The 25,477-nt window shown below is 48.5% G+C and overlaps 1 protein-coding gene across 1 annotated transcript in view; it reads right to left on the bottom strand.

The window, feature by feature from the left end:
* spag16 (sperm associated antigen 16) overlaps window positions 1–25,477 on the bottom strand; it is a 1,547,331-nt gene that overhangs the window by 1,382,612 nt on the left and 139,242 nt on the right. Inside the window, exon 9 of the mRNA XM_085985427.1 lies at window positions 16,976–17,088. Coding sequence (XP_085841553.1) covers window positions 16,976–17,088 — 113 coding nt within the window. The remainder of the gene's footprint in view (window positions 1–16,975; window positions 17,089–25,477) is intronic.

Here is a 25,477-nt window from a genome sequence, read left to right as displayed (position 1 = left end):
ACAGCTTCGATCTTGTCAGGAGACTTATGAAGCCCCTCCTGGTCAATGACATGACCACAGTACGAGATCCGCTTCTGAAAGAACTCACATTTCTGGCGATTAACTCGAAGTCCATATTCTTTCAATCTGGTGAGCACCAGTTCCAAATTTGCAAGGTGTTCCTCATCATCATCTCCTGTAATCAAAATATCGTCCAGGTAACATTGTGTGCCTGGAATTCCCTGTAATATCTGCTCCATGGCCCTCTGCCAAATTGCTGGAGCCGATGCCACTCCAAAAACCAGTCTATTATACCGGTACAAGCCTCTATGCGTGTTGATCGTGAGATACTGGCGTGACTCTTCCTCAACTTCCATCTGTAAGTACGCCTGCGCCAGGTCTATCTTGGTGAAGTGTTTCGCGCCAGACAATGAAGCGAAGATATCCTCAATCCGTGGAAGCGGATACTGCACCGTGTGAAGCACCAGATTAACAGTGATCTTGAAATCACCACAGATGCGAACCTTCCCCGGTTCCCCCGGCTTGTTGCTCGATGAACGCTTCATGACTGGGACAATGGGCGTGGCCCACTCACTCCAGTCTACCTTAGACAGTACTCCTGAACGTTCTAGCCCTTCCAGCTCAGCTTCCACAGCAGGTCGTATTGCATAAGGTACCGGTCTGGCTTTGAAAAATTTCGGGTTTGCATGTTCTTCAATCTTGATGTTTGCCGTAATTCCTCTCAGTGTTCCCAGTCCTTGTTGGAACACCTCTTTAGCATCGTCCAATATTCTGGACAATCGTTTAGGTTTGACATCTTTTGTACCGGAATCTACCGTTAGTGCTTTTAAGGAATGCCAGTCCATATTTATTTCCCTAATCCACTCCCGTCCCAGTAGTGGTGGACCTCCCTCAGGTAGCACATATAAGTCCATTCCTCGGCTTTCTTTGCCCTTGTGGACCACCTTTACCTCTATCTTCCCGATGGGGTATACTCTTTGCCCCGTGTATGTTTTCAATACAATCTCCGTATCCCGTAGGGGAATATGTGGGAATAACCTTTTGTAATGTTTCTTATTCATGACCGTCAATGCCGATCCAGTGTTCAATTCCATCTTCACTTGGACTCCTGCTATCTGAAGTGTGACCCAAATTGTTTGGAGGTCTGCTTCCTTACCAACATTGTGTACTCTTAGACTACCCAGTTCATTACCGCTGGCGTCTGAATCTGACTTCTGTTCGTTCGAACTGTTCTCTGTCACCTTGTGTACCTTTTTGTACTTTTCCTGCGGTGACTTTTTGTTGCTGGTCTTCTTTCCTGACCGGCATACTTTAGCTATGTGACCAAGCCTGCCACATTTTCTGCATTCCTGATTTTTGAACCAGCACTGGTTCTGATCGTGTGTTGTCTTTCCACAACGATAACATTTTACTGTACTCAAGACCATTTGATTGGTACAGAGTTCCGGTGACCGTAGCTGCATTTCCGCAGTGCCTCTTGCTGCGGCTTCTTGCGATGCTGCAATAGTGACAGCTTTATCAAGCGTAAGATCATTCTCTTCAAGCAGTCGCTTTTGTGTTCCTTCTTTTAACAATCCACACACAAATTTATCTCTCAGCGCATCTGCTAGCCCTGTCCCAAACTGACAGTACTTCGATAGCTTACGTAGTTCAATTAAAAATTCAGCGTTGCTTTCGTCTTTCAACTGCGTTCTTCTGTAAAATTTAAATCGTTCCGCTATCATCAGCGGCGTGGGGTTTAAATGATTTTTCAGGACAGTAACAATATTCGCGAAGGTCTGATCCGCCGGTTTAATTGGTGATAGAAGGTGCTTCAATAGCCCGTATGTCTTCGCCCCCATTGAGCTTAATAAGGTTAATGCTTTCTCATCATCTGGTACCTTATTTGCTTTACAATAAACTTCCATGCGTTCTACATACGTGGTCCAATCTTCGACATCACTATCAAAGGTATTAATGCTCCCATGCTTAGGCATCCTTGCAAGTATAAAAAAAAAAAATTTTCTTCTTTAAATGGCGGCTTCCCGCACTTGTCTTCTTCCCCCGCCTACTAAAATGGCGGCTTCCCGTGCTTGGCGGTCTTTCCCGCGCTCGTCTTCTTCCCCCGCCGACTACAATGGCGGATTCCCGCATTTGCCTTCTTCCCCCGCTGGCTGCAATGGCGATTGCCTTGCTGCTGCCGTTCTCGCCTCCCCAGCGGTTCTCACTCCCCGACGCTGCTTTGCCTTGCAGCCTCGCTTGCAGCCCGGTCCTTTACACCGGCTTCGTTTGAATTCTCCGTGGCTCTCGAGCCTTAAGCTGCCCCAGTCGCTGCGCCTCTCGGCCTCGATTGCAGCCCGGCCCTTTCTACCGGCCGTGGTTGAGCTCTCCGCCCTTATCCCTCCGTTTTCCCTCCCCTACTCCACAGTCAACGCGGCCGACTTTCTGCTCGTGTCGCTGATCGGCTTACCCACCACCGTGGTAGAAGGGATAAACACTGCCTATCGCTGATGGAGGGCTTCGTGGTCAGAATTCTTTTTCTTTTTTTTTAACCCGGGTTCTCGATGCCTCCCGTGCGATGGTGCTCAGCAGGATGATGAGGGCGGATGCCTCTTCTCGACGCCCGTTTTGAGCACGAAGCTGCCTTGGATGTAATTTTGCCGCAGGGTAAGATCGGACTCGTCGCCACTGTTGAGTCTGTATGTTCCAGTTAGGTTTAGGATCAATCACTGGACACAGATAACAAGAATAACTTTTAACAGGTCTTTACTATTCGAAGGTCAGGGCTGAACTGCCCAGCGAGTCCTTGCACAACACTTATATACCAGTGTGGTCACCACCGGTATTACAGTATACAGCAGCCAAGAGAAAGTAGTACATCTCTTAAGGTAGTTCTCTTAAGGTGGAACAGGTTACATACACCACACTCTGGAACTCTTCGGACACAAACTGTGGTCCGTTGTCAGAGCAAATCTGTTCTGGCAAGCCATTCCTGGCAAAAATGGTCCGTAGGACTGCAATAGTTTTCTCCGTGGTGGTGGAGGACATTTTGATGACCTCAGGCCATTTCGAGTGCGCATCCACGGCTATTAAAAACATTGAGTCCATGAGTGGACCAGCAAAATCAATATGCACCCGTTGCCATGGAGATGAGGGCCACTCCCATGGGTGTAGAGGGGCCTGTGGTGGTGCATTTTGGACTTTCTGGCATCCTGAGCAGCTCTTGGTCAGGTCCTCGATTTGTTTATCGATTCCCTGCCACCACACATAAGCCCTGGCAAAGCTTTTCATTTTTACCCCTCCCAGATGACCCTCATGAAGCTCATTGAGCACTCTATCCCTTAACTTGGGTGGAATTACCACTCGGGATCCACACATCAAGGTCCCCCGGCACACTGACAGCTGTTCTCTCCTTGTCGAGAATGCTGGCAACAGTGAGTCGCCATGTGCTGGCCATCCCTTCACCGTCAAATCATATACCTGAGACAGTGTCGGGTCATTTCGGGTTTCCTTTTTGATACAAGCGTTAGTTACCGGTAGGTATTCAACTATAGTCGAATGGAATATTTCGACAGGATCCACTGCTGGTGCTTCCTCCGCCGTAGGCAGTGGCAGGCGTGATAGCCCATCAGCATTTCCATGCTGTTTCGTGCCCTTATATTCAATCTCATAGTGGTGCGCCCCTAGAAAAAGTGACCATCTTTGTAGTCGTTGCGCAGTCATCACCGGAATGCCCTTCTTCGGATTAAAAATGGAGACAACAGGCTGGTGATCCGTCAGCAAGGTGAATTTCTGCCCGTGCAGATAGTGATTGAACTTTTTCACTCCCCACACTAGGCTGAGGGCCTCCCTGTCAATCTGGGCGTAGTTACGCTCGGCTGAGGTTAGTGATCGTGACGCAAAGGCTATTGGCCTTTCTGAGCCGTCCGAGAATTTGTGCGACAGCACCGCTCCAATGCCGTAGGGTGACGCATCACATGCCAACCGAATTGGTAATGCTGGGTTGTAATGGGCCAATACCTCTTTCGATGTGATTAGTGTTTTGCTCTTCTGGAAAGCTCGTCTACATTCGTCACTCCACTTCCATGGCACCCCAGTTTGCAGTAGGGTGTTCAGTGGGTGTAGCATTGTAGACAAATTTGGCAAGAACTTACGGTAGTAGTTTACCAGCCCGAGGACCGACCTCAGTTGTGACACATTTTCCGGTGCTGGAGCCTTGACTACTGCCTCAATCTTCTCTGGGAACTTATGTAACCCCTCTTTATCGATAACGTGGCCACAATACGAGATCTGTTTTCTAAAAAACTCGCATTTGGGGCGGTTAGCTCGGAGCCCATATTCCTGCAATCTAGTGAGCACCTGCTCTAGGTTGGCAAGGTGATCACTGTCATTTTCGCCCGTGACCAGTATGTCGTCCAAATAACACTGGGTCCCTGGGATCCCTTGCAGGACTTGTTCCATTGCCCTCTGCCAAATAGCCGGAGCTGATGCTGCCCCGAATACCAGCCGGTTGTATTGGTAGAGACCTTTATGGGTGTTGATTGTGAGGTATTTTTTTGATGCTTCATCTACCTCCATTTGCAGATACGCCTGGGCCAGATCAATCTTAGTGAAGCGTTTCCCTCCAGATAGCGAGGCGAAAATATCTTCAATCCGCGGAAGTGGATATTGTACGGTGTGAAGGACCGGGTTCACGGTTACCTTAAAGTCCCCAGAGATGCGAACCTTCCTTGGTTCCCCAGGCATGCTGCTCAACGACTTTTCCATCACAGGGACGATGGGTGTAGCCCACTCGCTCCAGTCTACCTTGGACAGTACACCTGAACATTACAGACTCTCCAGCTCTGCTTCGACGGCTGGGCGGATCACATAAGGTACCGGTCTGGCCTTAAAAAATGTTGGGCTTGCGTTTTCTTCAATTTTTGTGTCTCTCAAGGGTATGTGTGAGAATAGCCGCTCGTAGTCCCGTCGGTTTATGACTGTTAGGGCTGATCCTGTGTCCAATTCCATCTTTACCTGGACTCCTGCTATCTTGAGAGTGACCCAAATGGTTCGGTGATCCTCCGTTGTGATCACATTATGTAGTTTCAGACAACTCAGTTCCCTGCTTTCGGAGTCGTTATCACTCTTTTGTTCGTCTGAACTATTCTCTGTTATCTTATGTACCTTCTTGTACTTTCCTTTGGTCGGTTTCTTATTGCTGGTTATTGCGTTCATCCTTATGCTGGTTCCGTTTGTGAAACTTGAATCTTTCTGCTATCAGCAGCGGTGTGGGGTTTAAATGTTCCTTTAGTATCGTTACTATGTCTTCAAAACTCTTTTCCATTGGCTTCGTTGGGGTTACTAGATTTCGTAATAACCCATACGTCTTTGCACCCATTAAATTTAACAATACCGATGCTTTCTTGTCATCTGACACCCCATTTGCCTTGCAGTACACCTCTATTCGTTCGACATATGTAGTCCAATCTTCGACTTCATTGTCAAATGCGGTGATACTGCTACTCTTCGGCATTTTGGGTGTGGTTTAAAGTGGCGTCTCCCAATGGCTTAAAATGGCGTCTCCCGCGCTTTCCTTCCTCCCCCGCTGCTGCCGACGCCGCTCCCGGCGGTTCTCGTGGCAATGGCGGCGCCCTGTAGGTTTCGCGCGCTTCTCCTGCGCTGCTGCCAACGCCACTCTCGGTGGTCCTCGTGGCAATGGCGGCACCTCGCGGGTTTCTGCGCGTCTCTCTCTCCCTCTCTCCGACGCTGCTCGGCCCCTTAACACCGGCTGCGCCCTGTGCGCTCTGCCCTCTCTCTCCCCCGTCGACGCTGCTCGGCCCTTTGCTGTGCCGCTCGGTTGGGCTCTAGCCCGCCACTGTCCGGGAAGGTCTGCGCACTACCTGTTGCCAGCCCGTTTCGCTGGACCACCTCGACTGGAAAGCCAAGCCTGGCTCTCGACAGCCTCCCCCGCAATTCTCGAGTCTCTGCTGGATGACTGGGCGGTTGCCCGTGGTCGACGCCCGAGTCTCTGGCCTTGACCTCCAATCCACTGATCTCCAGGAACTAATCCCCGGGAGGTGATGCAGAGTTGCAGGTAGGTTCGAACCTGCCTCGTCGCCAATGTTGTGTCCGTGTATAATCAGACACAGACTGCGGAGAACGGTACAACAGGTGTTTACTCAACGTGGCTCACACTGCAACTGATCTGTACAGATTACTACTCAGTGTTATATACAGGTGTGGTCACTGCCGGTACTGCAGTATACATGAGCTGTAAAACATAGTTCCTCCCCTTAAAGGTATATACATTACAATTTTGTCATGCGGGAAGGGGACACAGTTTGTTAAATAAAGAAGTGTCTTGATTCAGATTGTGCATGTTTGCTCTTTGAACTATTTGTTGCCTTGACCGGCTCAGGGGTTGCAGAACGGTTCATTCATGTTCTTTCAATGGCACAAGCCATTCCCTCAGAGGGGGCCTAGAACCGATTTGCAATAAACTGCTGACGGACAGCCCTTGCACTCTGTGCCTCCCTCCCGTCTTGGTGCTCCTCCTCCTCCTCCTCTGGTGGTGCTCCAATGTCTGGTGGCAGTGGCTGAGTCCTGAGGATTGCCAGGTTATGCAGCATACAGCACACTACAACGAAATGGGAGACTCGTTCAGGTGAGTACTGAAGGGCTCCCCCGGAATGGTCCAGACAGCGGAACCGTTAATTGAGCACACAATCGGCGTGCTAAAGCATGTTCCTGGTCGCTTGATGGCTCTCACTGTATCATTCTTCAGCAGGGGTGCTCGGCACATGGAGCGGGGTCATCAGCCAGGTGCACAGGGGATAGCCCTTGTCCCTGAGAAGCCAGCCTCCTAGGTGAGCCGGGGCTTCAAAAAGGTCTGCCACAGAAGTCTGGCGCAGGATGAAGGCATCATGGCTGCTGCCTGGAAAGCGGGCATTGACAGCTAGTATCAGCTGTCTGTGGTCACAAACCAACTGGACATTGAACGAATGGAACCCCTTCCGGTTGCAGTAATCCTCGGCATTTTCTTGCGGCGCCCGCAAAGCCACATGCGTGCAGTCAATGGCGCCCTGGACCATGGGGAAGCCCGCTATTCTTGCAAATCCCATTGCGCGCTCTTGCTGCTTGTCCAGGGTCATGGGGAAGGAAATGTACTGACGTCTCCTTTTAAAGAGGGCATTCGTGACTTGGCAGATACAGCAATGCACCGCGAACTGGGAGACATTGGCAATGTCCCCAGTAGCGGATTGGAAGGAGCCGGTGGCATAGAAGTTGAGAGCCACTGTCACCTTCACTGCCACCGACAGAGACGTCCTGCTCCACAGTTGAGGCTGCTGATCAGTGACCACCTCCCTGCTGAATCGAAGCCTCCAGAAACACGGCTCCTCAGACATGTTGAGGTATGAGAACTGTTGGCGGAATACCCTGGGAGGGTAAGGCCTCCTGTGCCGACGCCTGTTGGTCCTCCTCCGTCTGGCCATGATTGGCACTCTCTCTCGGCGTCTCTGAGCCCTCTCAATGCAATGGAGAAACCCAACGTTTCCACCCGTTGCAGCCCCCATAGTATGTGGCCACTCAAGGTTATGCCAGTGAAAAATCAAACCAACTACAAAGTTCTGGGCCGAAGCCAGAAGTACCTCAGCGAACGCTGACTCAATGCAGAAAGCTCTCTCCCTTTGTCTCTCTGCAAATCTCTCTCACAGAAGGAGTGGTCCAAAAATGGCTACCACAAATAAGCCAGGAAGAGCCCCCTTTAAATAGCGCACCCCCAGCCCCACAGCGACTGGGAACCGTTCCAGTCAACCAGTTGCTGGGAGCGCCAGGCGGAAAGGAGGGGGGCGCCACTGAAGTTCCGGTTCGGGGCGCCCCAAGGGCGTTACACCATGAAATGACGTCAGGATCTGCGCGTGCACCTGAGCGGGCGTTGCGGTTTTGCGCTGCCGCTAAATGTCCGCTCAATTTCGCGAGAGGCGCAGGTCTCGCCGCGCCCGGGCGCTAGCCGCATCGCGCCCCACTTATCGCCCTCTTAAGGCGCCCCACTTATCGCCCTCTTAAGGCGCTAACGGGTGGCGCTAACAACTGAATTTCTCCCCCTAGGGATTCATAGCATCACTGTAGAACTGTTAAAAGCAGTCAGCAAACTGACAAAACAACTTCTTAAGGTATATAAAGTGAGGGAATTTCAACTGCTGGCCACCTGTTTCTCAGCTGAAAAATGGGCCACCGACTGTGGAAAATCTGGTGGGCTCTTGGACACCCATTTGCCCGGCAGGTTCAATTTTCAGGCAGGCCTTTAAATGGACACCCAGCATTCCCCACAACACAAATAGGAGGCTGTTTAAGTATGAAAATCAAGGACCTAAGTTGGTGTAGGATTCTAATTGAAAATGTAGAAATGAGTGGGCCATACACTATGCATGGCAGTACCAGTTGTAGGGAGTGGCCTAACCAGTCATCTATAAAGGGAGCACTGGAGGCTGTTCAGGAAAAGATAAGTTTGCATTTTTAAGATCTTTGTGGGGCCAAAAGGAACATTCATGAACCTCTTGGTCCCACAAAAATCTTCCATCCCGCTGACAGACCAATCTCCACCCCAGGATCTGCTTCCCGGCCCCAACAGTCCCCACCTGTCGGCCAGCTCTATGCATTTTCCTACCAATTTACCACCTTCCGAAACCAGAGAGCTGCAGTGCAATGCTCAGTTGGTGCCCGCAGCTCGTCAGCAAAATTCAAATGAGGCCCAAACCATTTTCCCAGCTGTGGCCTTGGGCAGGCACTGCAGGCGTACTGCCAACTTCATGCCCGTTTTGGACCCAAGTTGAAAATCTCATCCCCAAAGCATTTCAAAAGGCTGCCAAATCAGACTTTATTTTGGTTCTATTCAAGAAAGTCAGAGTCATAGGGGGAGAAATTTGGTATCGCCCCGTTTGCAACGTAATTATTGGCCGGGCGCAAACTTTAGCGCCTGCCGCTAATTATCGCCTCTGACTGCAAACTTGGCTTTTATCGCCCCTGGAGGTGATTGGAGCGCTAAGTCAGGCGCTGCACACCTGTCTTAAAGTGCAAAGGCCGAGGAGCGAGGCGCTAACTCAGAGCGCGGGCACAGCGCAGGTGATCTCAGTTAGCGATGGAACACAGACACACTGGCACCAGCCAGTTCTTAAAGGGGAGGGTCAATTTTGCTCTCCAGCCACACCCTGCTCATTGGAGCCTTGAATCTCAGCCTGGAGAGACTTGTGACTACATTTTCCAGCCAAGGACTATGGAGAGGGTGAGAGAACGAGCTCAGCACTTCAGCGAGCGGGCCTTGGAGGCTCTGGTTGGCGCGGTGGAGCGCAGAAGATCTATACTCTACCCTGAGAGTGGCAGGAGGCCTTTGCCGCGCAATTACAGAAGAGTGTGGAGGGAGGTGGCTCAGCACGTCTCCTCCAGGAGCATGGTGCCCAGGACCCATACTCAATGTCGCAAAAAGTTCAACGACCTCACTCGGGTCATCATGGTGAGTGGCTTTTTTTCAATATCTCTCCATCCCTCCATTTCAACCTCACTCTATGGCCAGAGGGTCTTAAAACCCCAATGCCCAACACTCATCCAACACCTATGGCCCTCTCATGAAACACACACACACATTCCACACCTTGCATACAGTAAGGGCTATTCAACTATGGGAGGCACATCAGGCAAGACCATGGCTGCGTACATTAAGGGCTATTCAATTATGGGAGGCACATCAGGCAAGACCATGGCTGTATATTTACTCAGATGCCATCCTTTTTCTTGCAGGCCAAACTATTTCATAACAGGAGACAGAAGCAATGGACGGGTGGAGGGCGGCCTCAGCTGCAACCCCTCAGTGATCTTGAGGTGCGCGTACACAGGATTGTGGCAAGCCGGGTGATTGGTCCCGTCGCCCCTGGAGAGGTCAACCCCGTTCGGGACAGCAATGGTAAGGTCATCAGCTTTCTCTCCTCTCTCATTTCACTTGTCCCTCACAACACCAGCCTTTGACACTTTCAATCCAACTTACTAAATCCCTTACTGCCCCGACGCTAAAACCGCTCTTGTACGTCCCTGCTTTCAGATGGTGATTCACCAGCTGAGGAGACGGGCCCACAAGCTGCCAGTGGGAGCAAAGCCACAGGCGAGGAGGAAGAGGAAGCCGGAGCATCAGCGCCACCCTCTCCCGAGGAAGCCCATGCCCACACTGGGACCACGTCTTCCTTGGAGGGGAGTAGGGGGGAAGGGTCTGATGAGGGTGAAGCTCCGGGACCCAGCGGACTGCAGCAACGCGATGTGGCTAGGGAAGTTCGGGGGCGCTAACGGGAGGCGAAAACCAACCGAATTTTCCCCCCATAGAGTCATAGAGGCACAGAAGGAGGCCATTCGGCCCATCGAGTCCATGCCAGCTCTCTGTAGAGCAATCCAGTCAGTCCCATAGTGTAAATAAAAATGTCATTCATTACAAAGATATTAATCTACAATTCATTCAACAGAAGCTTTTTAAGCATGGTATGTATATCGTCTATAATTCTACCATCACAAGAAAATTACTCCATTTTACACTCCTCTCTGGAAGATTCACTGCCTACAAAGGGTTCTTGAGAAAGACAGCAGGCATTTCTAAAGGTTGTCATAGCATTGATTTGTAAGCCACAGATAAGTATTTGCTTCTCTGCAGCTCAATTCATAAAGAATAAACTGTGCCACTTCAAAGGCACAAATATACATAAAGCACCGAATAAATTAAGTAATTTTTCCATTAGATCCACCAATCTCTGGGCCTAAACCAGGTAATGATCAGAAGTGGGTAGAGAACTGTTGCACCACTTCAATAACTTTGCATCACATGCAATTTCCAATAGGTGAGAAATGCTAGCACAGCACTTGCCTTAAACAGGCTGCTGCTTTAATTAAATTTTAATTGAGGTCAGGGACATCAGGCATATTATTTCCCAGCGCTCTGCTGTGCAAATGTCGACCTAGAAATTTTTCAGGTGCTACTCGGTCTACTTGCATGGCCCCAATATGACGGGCAGCAAGTATGTGCACATTTCCAGCCGAAAGTGCACTGCCCACCATGTTGGGCAAGGACAAAGAGGTGTCCTTAACCCATGCATGATGCAGGCGTTAGGCACTTTGCATATGCAAATAAGGTGCCTACCATCTGTATATGGTTCCCACTGCAACACTGATTTGCCCTGAAGCAGCGACGCCATCATGTGCTACACTCAGGGAAACCAGCCCTATGGATCACCTGCAACAAAGAAGGTAAATAACTTACCTGAACATGGAGTAGAGGGGAGGAGGAGTGCTCCTCCCAACCTCACATCAAAGAACCCGATCGCCTCACTGGACCCCTCCCCCCCCCCCACCGCCGTCGCTCCCAGCCCAATCCCCAGCTCCGACCTCTGCCCTGACTCCTACGGTCGCCGATACCAAACCCCGCAACCCCTGACACCAAACCCCGACCTATGCTACGATCCTTGGACCCCCCTCGTTTTCTCGCCCCCCAACTCTCAAATCTCAAGAGAAAATTAGGCACAAACAGCACACTTCCTTTTGTCTTAGTGTAAAACCTGTTTCTATCCTTTCAGGTGTTATCTGCACCCATGTCATAAAATCTAAGCTAGTATGTCAATGTGGGTAGTATGCTAAAGTGATACGAAATGAACTTAAGACTAAATTTGGGCAAGATCAAAAAATTAAAATCAGTGCATGATACTTTTCATAGAATCATAAGTGGCAGGTAACATTTGCGCCACAGAAGTGCCAGGCAATAACTATCTCCAACAAGCGAGAGTCCAACCACCGCCCCTTGACATTCAATGGCATTACCATCGCCGAATCCCCCACTATCAACATTCTGGGGGTCACCATTAACCAGAAACTTAACTGGACCAGCCACATAAATACTGTGACAACAAGAGCAGGTCAGAGGCTAGGTATTCTGTGGCAAGTGTCTCACCTCCTGACTCCCCAAAGCCTTTCCACCATCTACAAGGCACAAGTAAGGAGTGTGATGGAATACTCTCCACTTGCCTCGATGAGTGCAGCTCCAACAACACTCAAGAAACTCAACACCATCCAGGACAAAGCAGTCCGCTTGATTGGCACCCCATCCACCACCTTAAACATTCACTCCCTCCACCACCGATGCACCGTGGCTGCAGTGTGTACCATCTACAAGATGCACTGCAGCAACTCACCAAGGCTTCTTCGGCAGCACCTCCCAAACCCACGATCTCTTCCACCTAGAAGGACAAGGGCAGCAGGCGCATGGGAACACCACCACCTCCAAGTTACACACCATCCTGACTTAGAAGTATATCGTCGATCCTTCATCATCGCTGGGTCAAAATCCTGGAACTCCCTACCTAACAGCACTGTGGGATTACCATCACCACACGGACTGCAGTGGTTCAAGGCGGCGGCTCACCACCACCTTCTCAAGGGCAACTAGGGATGGGCAATAAATGCTGGCCTTGCCAGCGACGCCCAGATCCCATAAACGATTTTTTTTTTAAAATGAGGAGTTGCGAATTAAACTGAACACTGTGCAATCATCAGCGAACATCCTCACTTTTGAACTTTTGATGGAGGGAAGGTCATTGATGAAGCAGCTGAAGATGGTTGGGCCTAGGACAGTGCCCTGAGGAACTCTTGCAGCAATGTCCTGGGGCTGAGATGATTGGCCTCCAATAACCATAACCATCTTTCTTTGTGCTAGGTAGGACTCAAGCTAATGGAGAGTTTCCCCCCCAATTCCCATTGACTTCAGTTTTACTAGGTCTCCTTGATGCTACACTCGGTCAAATGCTGCCTTGATGTCAAGGGCAGTCACTCTCACCTCACGTCTGAAATTCAGCTCTTTTGTCCATGTTTGGACCAAGGCTGTAATGAGGTCTGGAGCCGAATGGTCCTGGCCGAACATAAACTGAGCATTGGTGAGCAGGTTATTGATAAGTAAGTGCCGCTTGATAGCACTGTCGATGACACCTTCCATCACTTTGTTGATGATTGAGAGTAGACTGATGGGGCGGTAATTGGCCAGATTGTATTTGTCCTGCTTTTTGTGGACAGAACATACCTGGGCAGTTTTCCACATTGTCGGATAGATGCCAGTGTTGTAGCTGTACTGGAGCAGCTTGGTACTAGAGGCTAGTTCTGGAGCACAAGTCTTCAGCACGACAGCCGGGATGTTGTCGGAGCCCATAGCCTTTGCTGTATCCAGTGCGCTCAGCCATTTCTTGATATCACGTGGAGTTGTAAACGCTGCAGCTTTGTCTTTTGCACTCACGTGCTGGACTCCTCCATCATTGAGGATGGGGATGTTTATGGAGCTTCCTTCTCCCATTAGTTGTTTATTTGTCCACCACCATTCACGACTGGATGTGGCAGAACTGACAGGAGCCTAATGCCGGTTTCAGGTGTCCCCGTCTCTCTCTCTCTCCCCCCTCAGTCTCTCTCTCTCTCTATCTCCCAGTCTCTCTCTCTCCCCCAGTCTCCCAGTCTCTCTCTCTCCTCCAGACTCCCCCTCCTCCAGTCTCTCTCTCCCAGTCTCTCCCTCCTCCAGTCTCTCTCTCTCTCGCCCACCATCTCTCTATCTCTCTCTCTCTGTCTCCCAGTCTCTCTATCTCTCTCTCTCCCCAGTCTCTCTCTCCCTTCCCCCATCTCTCTCTCTCTCTCTCTCCCCCAGTCTCTCTCTCCCCCAGTCTCTCTCCCCCAGTCTCTCTCTCTCCCCAGTCTCTCTCCCCCCAGTCTCTCTACTCTCTCCCGTCTCTCTCTCTCTCCCCCAGTCTCTCTCTCTCCCCGAGTCGCTCTCTCTCTCCCCCCTCAGTCTCTCTCTCCCCAGTCTCTCTCTTCTCTCTGCCCCCAGTCTCTCTCTTCTCTCTGCCCCCAGTCTCTCTACTCTCTCTCTCCCCCTCAGTCTCTCTCTCTCTATCTCCCCGTCTCTCTCTCTCCCTCTTTCCCCCCAGTCTCTCTACTTTTTCTCTCTCCCCGTCTCTCTCTCTCCCCCCAGTCTCTCTCTCTCCTTCCCCCCAGTCGCTCACTCTCTCTTCCCCCCAGTCGCTCGCTCTCTCTCTTCTCCCCAGTCGCTCGCTCTCTCTTCCCCCCAGTCGCTCGCTCTCTCTCTTCCCCCCAGTCGCTCGCACTCTCTCTTCCCCCCAGTCGCTCGCGCTCTCTCTTCCCCCCAGTCGCTCACGCTCTCTCTTCCCCCCAGTCGCTCGCGCTCTCTCTTCCCCCAGTCGCTCGCTCTCTCTCTTCCCCCCAGTCGCTCGCTCTCTCTCTTCCCCCCAGTCGCTCGCTCTCTCTCTTCCCCCCCAGTCGCTCGCTCTCTCTTCCCCCCAGTCGCTCGCTCTCTCTCTTCCCCCCAGTCGCTCGCTCTCTCTCTTCCCCCCAGTTGCTCGCTCTCTCTCTTCCCCCCAGTTGCTCGCTCTCTCTCTTCCAACAACAACATGCCCTCAAAAAAGCCTCGGCATCACCGGGCACCCCCAGCTTGTATTATATAAAGAGAAAGAAAGTGGTAAAGGGGAATGTGGGCCCATTAAAGCCGGATGCAGGTGAGACTATAATGGATAATAATAAAATGGCAGACTTGAAAAATGAATACTTTGTATCCATTTTCACTGTAGAGGAAGAGAACAAAATAACAGCAATACAAGAGAACCTAAAATAAGTCAAGGGAAGGAAGTTAGTGGATTTAATTATGCAAAAAAAAAGGTAATGGAGAAAATAACTTGACTTAATATAGACAAATCTCTAAGACCTGATGGTTTCCATCCAGGGTATTAAAATAAATAGGTGAGTAAATTGCAGACTTGTCAGTCATTATTTTCCAAAGCTCTGTAGATTCAGGAATTGTGCCTTTGTATTGGAAAATTGCTAATGTCACTTCATTATTCAAGAAGTGAGGAAGAAAGAAACCAGGTAACTACAGATCTGACAGTTTAACATTAATTGTGAGGAAGTTACTGGAATCTATCATGAGAGACAGAGTGACTGTGCACTTGGACAAGTATCACAGAGAGTCAGCATGGGTATGTGATGGGGAGGTCATGTCTGACTAATGTAGTTGAATTTTTTGAAGGGGTCACTAGCACGGAGAGTGTCAAAATGAACTTCCAGGAGGTATTTGGTAAATTGCCACATAAGAGATTATTAGCAAATATGAGAACTCACAGAATTGGAGGTAACTTTGGGACATGGGTTGATAATTGGTTGGGATATAAGAGACAGAGAGTAGGGTTAAAGGGTTTGTTCTCTGATTGGTGGGATGTGACAAGAGATGTTCCCAGGGATCTGTACTGCGGCCTCCGCTTTTCACTACAGGAAACTTTCGTTTAACCGGAGGTTAAATGTCCGGAAAGCTCTATCTACCGGCAAAATTCAGGAGCCGTTTCCTATAAGTTTTTTTACTTCTCGTTGCTTTTTTTTTCCAGTCAGGCTCTGCAAGGTCTAGCTGAAGCTGTTGCTTAGCTATAGAGACGCTTTTAAGCTGCGGCCGACTGTTTTGAAGCTGTTGCTAAGCAACAGGGTTTGTTGATTCACACGGAGCTCAAAAGCTCCGTATGTTTTAACATTAGCGCTGGTTTCTACGGCAGTTTTGATGGTACAGCACCAGCTCGGTCCCGTCAGTGCCGGATACCAGAAAGTTTCCTGTATTTATATTAATACTTGACTGAAGGAAGAGAGAGTTGTGACACTAAATTAGGAGGCACAGTAAGTTGTGTAGATGGGAGCAGGAAGATACAAAGGGACATCGACAGACTAAGTGAGTGGGCAAAACTATGGCAGATGAAGTTCAATGTGGGGAAGTGCGAGGTCATCCACTTTGGATCGAAGAACGACAAATCGGAATATTATCTTAATAGTGGGAGACTGGGAGCTGTGGAGTTTAGGTGTCCACATACACAAATGACTTAAAGCTAGTGCACAGGTACAAAAAGTAATCAAAAAGACAAATGGAATATTAGACTTTATCTCAGGGGGCGGGTGGGTGGAATTCAAAAGTTGAGGAAGTGATGCTTTAGTTGAATGAACAGAGCCTTAGTCGGATCCCATCTGAATATACTGCATTCAGTTTTGAGCACCAATCCTCAGGAAAAATATATTGCCCTTGGAAGGGGTACAGCGTAGATTCACGAGAATTATACATTGGCTTAAAGGGTTAAATTGTAAGAATAGGCTGCATAAACTTGGCTTGTATCCCCTTGAGTTTAGAAGGTTGAGGGCTGATCTAATCAAGGTATTTAAAATGACTGAGATTCAATACAGTATTTCCTCTGGTGGGGAAATCCAGAACAAAATCTGGAACTCTCTCCTAGAAATGACTGTGGATGCTGGCTCAATTGAAATTTTAAAGACTGAGATCAATAGGTTTTTGTTGGGTAGGCTTTTAAGGGATGTGGAACAAAGGTGGAATTAAGATACAGATCAGCCATGATCTAATTAAATGGCGGAACCTGCTCAAAGGGCTGAATGGCCTACTCCTACTGTGTACGATGGCAGTAAAAAGCCTCCAATCGCTGAAAGCCTCAGAGCCTGAGGGCTATCGTGCTGAGTTCTACAATGCCCTACCTCCGACAGCTCATTCCTCTATTACTAAAACTCCTATCCTACATGCTAGAGAAAAAGACCCTCCCAGACACTCTTTTGAGGCAGCCACAATCACATTAGTACTTAAGATAAGGTTTATGGCCAGTGCTCCTAATAAAGACCTATAATACTTCTGAATGCTGACCAAAAAGTACTGGCTAAGATCTTAGCCTCCAAACTAGATAGTCATCCCTGAGCTGGTCTTGCAGGCCAACAGGCTTTACAAGAGGCCACCTTTCAAAGGACACCAGGCGGCTGTTCAACTAAAACTATTGTGCTCTCCCTGAATGTGGAAAAGGCATTCAAGTGTCAAAAACGTAAAGAGAAAGCATAAAATTAAATATAAGCAAACTAGTGGAAGAGGAACACTTTTCTTTGTTAAGTTTATCTTTGGATGCCTGCTCACCATCTGCTTTGTTGAATCTTGAGGTGGATCACAATGTTGTCTTTCCTCTCTAGCTTCAGAAAGCGCTCTGTGGGTGGGACCATCTTTTCTACATTCCCTGTGGCCCTTGTAGCCTGTTTCAAATAGGAAACAAATGGTTAAGTGATAGAGTTCTCACTGAGGCAGATGCAGTATAAATCTGACAATATAATCACTCAATGTATTGAAATTAAAAGACATATGTAAAACAAAGTCCACAAAAATTGTTGAGAAGCACTGAAGGTGTCGAAGTCATTCATTGTGCAGTTAAAACATTAAAATACAAATGGACTTGGAAATAAACTAAAAAGTCCCACTTTTTAAAATGTTCTATTCTTAGACATCAGATATGGTTTTCCTTAACACAGTTGGTTTATTTTACACCACTGACATGCGCATGCCCTTTTTGACATGATGCAAATTCAGGATCTAACTTTAAAAGAAAGTTCACAAAAAAATATTAATTCATTATTTAAGAAGATGCCACTTATAGGGAGGAATTTTAACTCCCAAAAATGGGTGGGTTTGGGTTGGGTGGGGTGTTAAAATGTTAAAAAGCTGAATCCTGAACCCAACCCGCCCATTTCCAATTTTAATGGAGGCTAAACAGAGGCAGGCAATCAACCTGCTCCCAGGGGGCTGGTTAGCAATTTAAATATTATAATGAGGCTGCGTGCCGAGTTTTCAAGGCTTCGGGAAACCCGGCAGCTAAAGGAAGGCGAGGACTGCTGGGTCCAGGAGGTAATTGCCTTCCACTTACCTGCTGGATCCAGTTTACCTGCTTCACCAGCCCCCCACGATCGGACATCCCCCCACTCCAATCTCCCCCCTCAAACTCTTCCAATCTATTCCACGAGGTCTCTGATCACTCCCCATCCTAGACTCCGATCTTTACTCTAGCCTCCGATCTTCCTTCTGGCCTCCTCTTCGTCCCCCCCACCCCCGATCCCCGCTCCCCCGCACCCCCCCAACCCTCTGACCCCAGACTCCAATCTTTCCTCTGGCCTACGATCTTTCCTCTTGCCTCCGATCTTCACCCCCCCACTCACCTCCAAACACCCCGACCCCAATCCTTCTGCTCCAAATCACGATCTTTCCTCTGGCCTCCGATCTTTCCCCTGGCCTCCGATCTTTCCCCCATACCCTGGCCTTTATGATCCCTCTCTCCGCCCCCCAGCTGAGGCTTGGTGCCCAATAGCCAGCCAGCTTCTCAGTCTGGCCGGATGTGGCTGTGAAACGAAGATAAAAAATGCTAATCAGGTCCTGCCATTAAATTTGGCAGAACCTTCAGGAAACCTGTTCTTCCGGGTTTTCCAGCCTCGAAGCAGCATTTCCCCACTCCCTCCCCGCCTCTGAGTTAATATCCAGCCTATAATTTTAGTTAGAATCTACCTTTTAATTAATAAAGATTATGGGCTGGGTTTTCCTCCGGTTCACAGGTTAGCAGCAGAGTGACAATTCCATTTGCCCACTTGACTCAGCCGCTAACCTGACAGTTTTTCCTCCACAGGCCCTAATTATATATGTGAGATGGGTTAGAAGTGGTAATACCGTTCTTTATTGGATTACTACCACAGTGCTGCTGCTGCTTTTCAAAACACTGCAGCTAATTAAAGGAGCCATGCCTTTTTTTGCGATCAGGAGCCACAAGTAGAAGAATATCTGGAGGAACAGCAGCCCCAATTTGGTGCCATATGCAAATTTTGAAATTGCACTTCCGATTCCTGAGTCCAAATCAATTATGTAACAATGAAGTAGTGGTCCCAGCACTGATCCCTGTGGAACACCACTTCCCACCTTTTGCCAGCCTGAGTAACTACCTTTAACCCCTACTCTCTGTTTTCTGTTTTGTAGCCGGCTTGCTATCCATTCTGCTACTTGTCCTCTGACTCCATGTACTCTAGACCGGGCTAGAATTACTTGGTGGTTCCATTAGTTTCCCACCATAACTCTGGTAGGAGACCCATGGAACCACACACAGCCCCCTCAGAAAACATCAGATACCCAGTTGTGCAGCATCTCTACCATTTTCATGGGGACTAATAAACAGTAGTACCTCTGTCCAGGAATTCCCGCACCTTCTGCTTACAGGGAACCTGGAGTTATGCTGGAGGCTGATACACCGTATGCTGAAATGGTGTACCAGCCTCCATCCTGGCGCAAGTGGGCCCCACTTACTCTAGAATGGGCTCGCCCGCACGATTTTGGTCCCATTGTCACAATTTTAAGGAATAGCATATATTCTCCCGATAGATACATATAGCAACTATTCCTAACTTCTCTCTAAATGCTCTTGGATACCCAATAGTTGCAGATTGGAAACGACTAGGAATTTCTAAAAGGAAAACAATGGAGACAGGGGAGAATGTTTCCTTTAGTTTGATAAGAGTTTTACAGAATCAATCTCGATCAGTTAGTGTTACAGGGTATTAGGAAACAGCAGACCCTGGCCAATTAGCATTTTTATCAAGTCAACAGTCATTAGCCATCTTGGACAAAATGCTGACATGACAAGGCGTAACTGTCATGTCAGAGTGGCTAATGGTATCTATGCTATGTTGAACAGGCAAATGAGAGTTCTGTGGGGTTGAACCAATGATTGATGAGGTCAGTGTTCTGCAACAAACACATGAGAGCACCCTAGATTAAAGTGAGGTCTGGCCCAACAGGCTGTACAAAGTGGAAAAGCTGCTGGAATTTGCTGCACAAATAGATGGCCCTAATAAACCACTTTGATGCAATATAATGGACTTCACACTGCCTCCTCCAGCTGACAGTCAGCAGCAAGCATGGTTGGTATTCAGCCACATTCCTAAAAGCTGCTCTAAATGAGGGGAGGAAAATCACAATAGCCTTGGACGACATTGCCAGGAGTTATCCACTTGCCTCAAAACTGTACTTCTGAAGTTGAAAGTGTTCTGTTTGAGGCAAACATACCAGAAAACAACTACTGCTTATAGCCTAGTGAGCACAAAAACTACAGCGGAATCTTACGCCTATCAGTGGCTCTTAAGTTTGTTACAGCGGCCATATCAGATGCTTTGGAGGACGACAAAGGAAACAGAAAAGGACAGGCTGGATTTCATTTTTATGGGCAACATGTAGGGCAGATTATGGTTTTATATGACCTTGTGAAGCATCATAAAGCTCAGTGGAAAGTGATTTGCATTGTATTTATCAATTTTCATAAGGCTTTCAACCTAATGCCTCATGTGGCTGGAGCTATGTGAACACATGGTCAAATCTTTGATTTTATCGAAGATGTGTACTCCAGCTACAAGATCCACAAAAGGGTAGATATTTTCTAACAGTGGCCAGGAAGCCCCAAGGCCAGCAGCCAAGACTAAAGCTGCACTAGTGATCCCGCTCGCATTTCCAGGCATTTCGTGGGTGCAACCTGGAATTACAACTGACCCACTCACCAAAGCAGGCATTGAGAGGCCATGATAGGCATAGTGCACTTTTGAGTTTATGTGAGCAAAAGGGCATAGGAAATTAGCCCCAATATTTGAAATCTGCTAATAAGTGAGATAAGGAAGACATTGGCCTTGAATTTGCGGTCGGGAATTCCACATGCACTTGCGCTAAATCCCGAACTTGCGATCTGTCAAGTTCCAAATAGACAAATGATCTGCTGCGACTTTCAAGTCCTCATTGCTGGCGAAATGTTGGGCTAATTGCCCATCTACTTTGCATCAATTACGCTGAAAAATGTTGCGGCTGGTGCAAACAGGCGCAATATAATTAGTATCACACCGTTTAATTTACCAATTCTTTGATGTCGTGTTGAAATGTTTCCTGATTTGGCTAGTGAAAGGAGCACTGGCGCACATGATCCCAGGTACGCTTATGCACAATGGTGCGCCCCTGGGATCTGCGGGCCACTATGCTGCGCACAACTCCGCCGTGTTTCAAAGCAAGTTTTTGCTTGGGGTTTCACATGAGGCAAGTGCAGATTTCGTTCGGAGGTTGGCGGCATACTCCTTAGGTACACCGCTGACCACAATTTCATGGCCAACATTCTTATCTTAAACATTCCACATTTCAAAAAGCACACTAACTTCAGCACTCAATAGTAATTGGTTAATATGAAAACCAAAAAAAACACTTTACATTTTGTTCTTCATTCAGTACGGAGGGTGCAATAAACTACACCATTGCCTCCTTCACAACTGCCATCAATTACTTTCCTACCACCAGAGCTACGACCAAGAATCACTCAGCATCTCAGTCAAGAACCAGTGAACCACGTTCTTAAAAGTGAGCTTCATATGAACCTGTACCTTTAGAATTACAAGTCTAAAATGCTACTTGAACCTTAGTTACAAGAAAGTTACAAATGTACATTTTATTCAATATGTTATTTACAACTGTCCTTCCAGTCACCCCATTAAATGCTGGAATGAGCTAGTTTCGGTACTGAGAAGCAAAGACAGATCGGATAAATATATTTTGATATGTTTCAATCGGGAAAAAAATAGATTGTTAGAACTATCTACTGTAATGGGTTTAAGGAAAAAGTTCTAGAGTGTGGAGGTAAGATGTCGGAGGCATCTACCAGCAATGGTAGAATGGGTGGGGGGGGAGTGCAGAGGGTGGTTGGAGTCTGGAACTCACTGCCTGAAAGGGTTGTGGAGGCAGAAACCCTCACAACATTTAAGAAGCATTTGGATGTGCACTTGAAATGCCATTGCATACAAGGCTACGGACCAAATGCTGGAATATGGGATTAGATTAGACAGGGCTTGATGGCCGGCGCGGACACGATGGGCCGAAGGGCCTCTATCCGTGCTGTATTACTCTATGACTCTATGACTCTACTGTATAGTTGGAAAAGTAAATGGTGGCAGGAGAAATTTAGGTATTCAGGAGTTTGCAGAGGTAGGATCAAGCAAGTGATTTGTAGACGAGGTGAAGATTTTGATGTGCTGAGGAGCAGAGAACAAACATGTATCAGTAAGTGCAGGACTGATAAGTGAGGAAAAGGATGAGTTGGAATTTATGCAGAATTGTGTTCAGAAGACTAGCTAGAAGAACATTGGAATACTTGAGGAAGGAGGATGGGCTCAGAGGTTAAGGCTGTGAAGTTTCTGTCAGAGGCGAAAAAGCATCCTTTTGGTGTTGCCAATGTTCAGCTGCAATAAGTTCTGGCTCATCCAGAACTTTTAGCAGCTGAACACTGGCAACACCACACTCTTTGACCTTCCAGAATTCCCTTGATTCGAGAACAGTCCCCATGGATTGGAAGGTAGCAAATGCAACCCTGCTATTCAAGAAAGGAGGGAGAGAGAAAACAGGGAACTATAGACCAGTTAGTCTGACATCAGTAGTAGGGAAAAATACTAGAATCTATTATCAGGGACGTGATAACAGGGAACATAAAAATCATAATATGATTAGATAGTCAATACAGATTTATGAAAGAGAAATTGTGTTTGACAAATCTGTTAGAGTTTTTTGAGCTTGTAACTAGCAGGGTAGATGACGGGGAACCAGTGGATGTGGTGTATTTGGATTTTCAGAAGGCATTCGATAAGGTACCACACAAGAGGTTATTACACAAAATTAGGACTCATGGGATTGGGGGTAATATATTAGCATGGATTGAGGATTGGGTAACAGACAGAAAACAGAGAGTAGGAATTAACGAGTCATTTTCGGGTTGCCAGGCTGAAACTAGTGGGGTCCTGCAAGGATCAGTGCTTGGGCCTCAGCTATTTACAATCTATATCAATGACTTAGATGAGGGGACAGATTATAATGTATCCAAGTTTGCAGATGATACAAAGTTAGCTGGGAAAGTAAGTTGTGAGGAGGACGCAAAGAGGCGGCCAAGGGATATAGACAGGTTAAGTGAGTGGGCAAGAACATGGCAGATGGAATATAATGTTGAGAAGTTTGAAGTTATCCCCTCCCCTGACCCTGAACACGGGGGCCCCACAAGGATGCGTGCTGAGCCCCCTCCTCTACTCCCTCTTCACCCACGATTGTGTGGCTGTTCATGGTTCCAACACCATCATCAAGTTTGCGGATGATACCACGGTGGTAGGCCAGATCACCAACAACGATGAGTCAGCCTACAGGGAGGAGGTCCAGCATCTCGTGAAGTGGTGCGCCGATAACAACCTGGCCCTCAACATCAAGAAAACCAAATAAATCATTGTGGACTTCAGGAAGTCTAAAGGCAGAAGTCACACCCCCATCCACATCCATGGGGCTGTGGTGGAAAGGGTGGACAGCTTTAAGTTCCTCGGAGTCCACATCACGGAAGACCTCTCCTGGTCCCTCAATACCTCCTCTCTGGTAAAGAAGGCCCAGCAGCGCCTATATTTCCTAAGGAGGCTGAAGGGATGTAACCTGTCACCCCTGATCCTCTCTAACTTTTACCGCTGCACAATAGAAAGCATCCTGACGAACTGTATCTCAGTATGGTATGGCAGCTGTAGCTACTATGACCGGAAAGCCCTGCAGCGGGTAGTCAAAACTGCCCAACGCATTACCGGCACCCGGCTACCGACCGTAGAGCACATATACCAGAAATGCTGTTTACGGAGGTCACGGACCATCATCAAAGACCCTACCCACCCCAGCCACAGTCTGTTCGCCCTCCTGCCATCTGGGAGACGCTACAGATGCATTCGCACCCGAACGACCAGATTTAGGAACAGCTTCTTTCCCAGGGCTGTCATCCTACTGAACTCCACAAATAAACTCTAAAGCCTGCACATCTGGCAATGCACTTTATTATGTTTATGTTAATGTATTACAAGCCAAATGAATGTTGAATGTTTAAATGTCTTAATCTAAATGTACACTCTTGGGAGCCGCAAGCCTACATTTCGTTGTACTGCACTTGTGCACTAACAATGACAATAAAGTTGATTTCTATTTTTCCTACCAATAATAATAATAAAGCAATATTTTTTAAAAGGCGAGAGACTGTGAAATGTTGATATTCAGAGGGACCTGGGTGTCCTTGTACACAAATCACAGAAAGTTAACATGCAGGTACAGCAAGCAATTAGGAAAGCAAATAGCATGTTAGCCTTTATTATAAAGGGATTAGGGTATAAGAGTAAAGGGCCTAGAAATTGGGTTGGTAGCACCGGAGCTGAGCGCCTAAAGAGACCTAGAATTGGGGTGAAGCGCTATGTTGGGGCGGACGCTATGAAGATAGTGCCAACTCAGATATTGACTATACATTTAGTGCCTGCGCTAAGTGTTTGCGCGCGCCCGCGAGCGCAAGCAGCTCATGACGTCATTTCAGTGTGCAACGCCTTTTAGGAGCGCCTGAGCGCATATTGGGTGGCGCCCGGAGCCTTAGCGCCCAGCGCTATTAGTGACAGTTCGAGGGAGGGCTAACAGGCCCTTCTCGGAGTAGGGGGGCGCTATTTAAAGAGGACAGCTCTACTGCAGAATCTTCTGCCACTTGGCCTGCTCATTGCGCTCGCTGCTAGAGAGAGTTGGCAAGCTAATGTGGAGCGGAGTTCTGGGATTTGAGCTTTACAGTACTTGGTACCTTCAACCCTGTCCAAAGCACTTGCACCACTACACCTAAAAGCCTTTTGACCAACTGGCATCGGAATGGGAGCTTGTTTGGAGGGCGACGGACCTCATCTGCACTCTGTGCAGCAGTCATGACGACCTGCCTTGCCCTGCGGGGAGACAGTGGCCGAACTTGCCTATCCCCCCTGCGTTGCTCCATGCCGCTTGGTCCGGCAACTGGTTCATCCTCAGAGCCGCCCCCCCTCCCCTCGAGAGGACTACTATCCCCAGTCTGCAGATGTCTCCGCTCCCCGGATTCTGCAACGGCTGGTCCGGATTCCTCCTGGTCCTCGCCTCCGGTGGCACTGGCACTGGCAGCTTCAGCGCATTGAGCCCGAGTTGGTGCTGCTTCATCTGAAAGTGGGAGGTGGAAGAGTGGCTTTAGCAAAAGGACAGGTTTGCTGAAAGGCATGCCAGATTGCGGCAAGGCTCTGACATGGCTGCACACTGAGGATGCATGCTGGCGGGGGGACCAAGTGGAAGGCAACAGGTGGAAAAGGTGAGAGTCTTACCCTCGCTGTCGGTAATGGGGTCGGCAGATGCAGTGGTCACTGGACCAGACAGACATCCTCCAAGTATCTGGTGCACTCTCTCCTCCAGATCCGTGAGAGTGACCACATGTGCAGGTCTGCCACTGGTTCGACGCTGCTCCTTTCTAATCTGTGCCATCTTGGACTGCAGGGGAAAGAAGGGGATGTTCTGTTACATGAGGCCTTGAGACCTCATCGCATGCCCCCCATGGTGCAAGAGCCCTTACATGAGGCCTTGAGACATCTGTCCATGTGTGTGGCCAGAAAGGGCCATGGGTGCATACTGACAGATGGCCATTGGCGCATCATTGCAGCAGGGTGCCCGAAGTCAGCTGCAGGTGGAGGGAAGCACAAGTTTGGTAAACCATCACTCACCCTAACGATCCGTGTGAGGTCGTTGAATTTCTTC

The sequence above is a fragment of the Somniosus microcephalus genome, chromosome 4 (assembly GCF_052327205.1).
Source record: "Somniosus microcephalus isolate GS21.2 chromosome 4, FLI_Smic_1.0, whole genome shotgun sequence".
NCBI lineage: Eukaryota > Metazoa > Chordata > Chondrichthyes > Squaliformes > Somniosidae > Somniosus > Somniosus microcephalus.
This window is presented reverse-complemented; position numbering and strand designations above follow the sequence as displayed.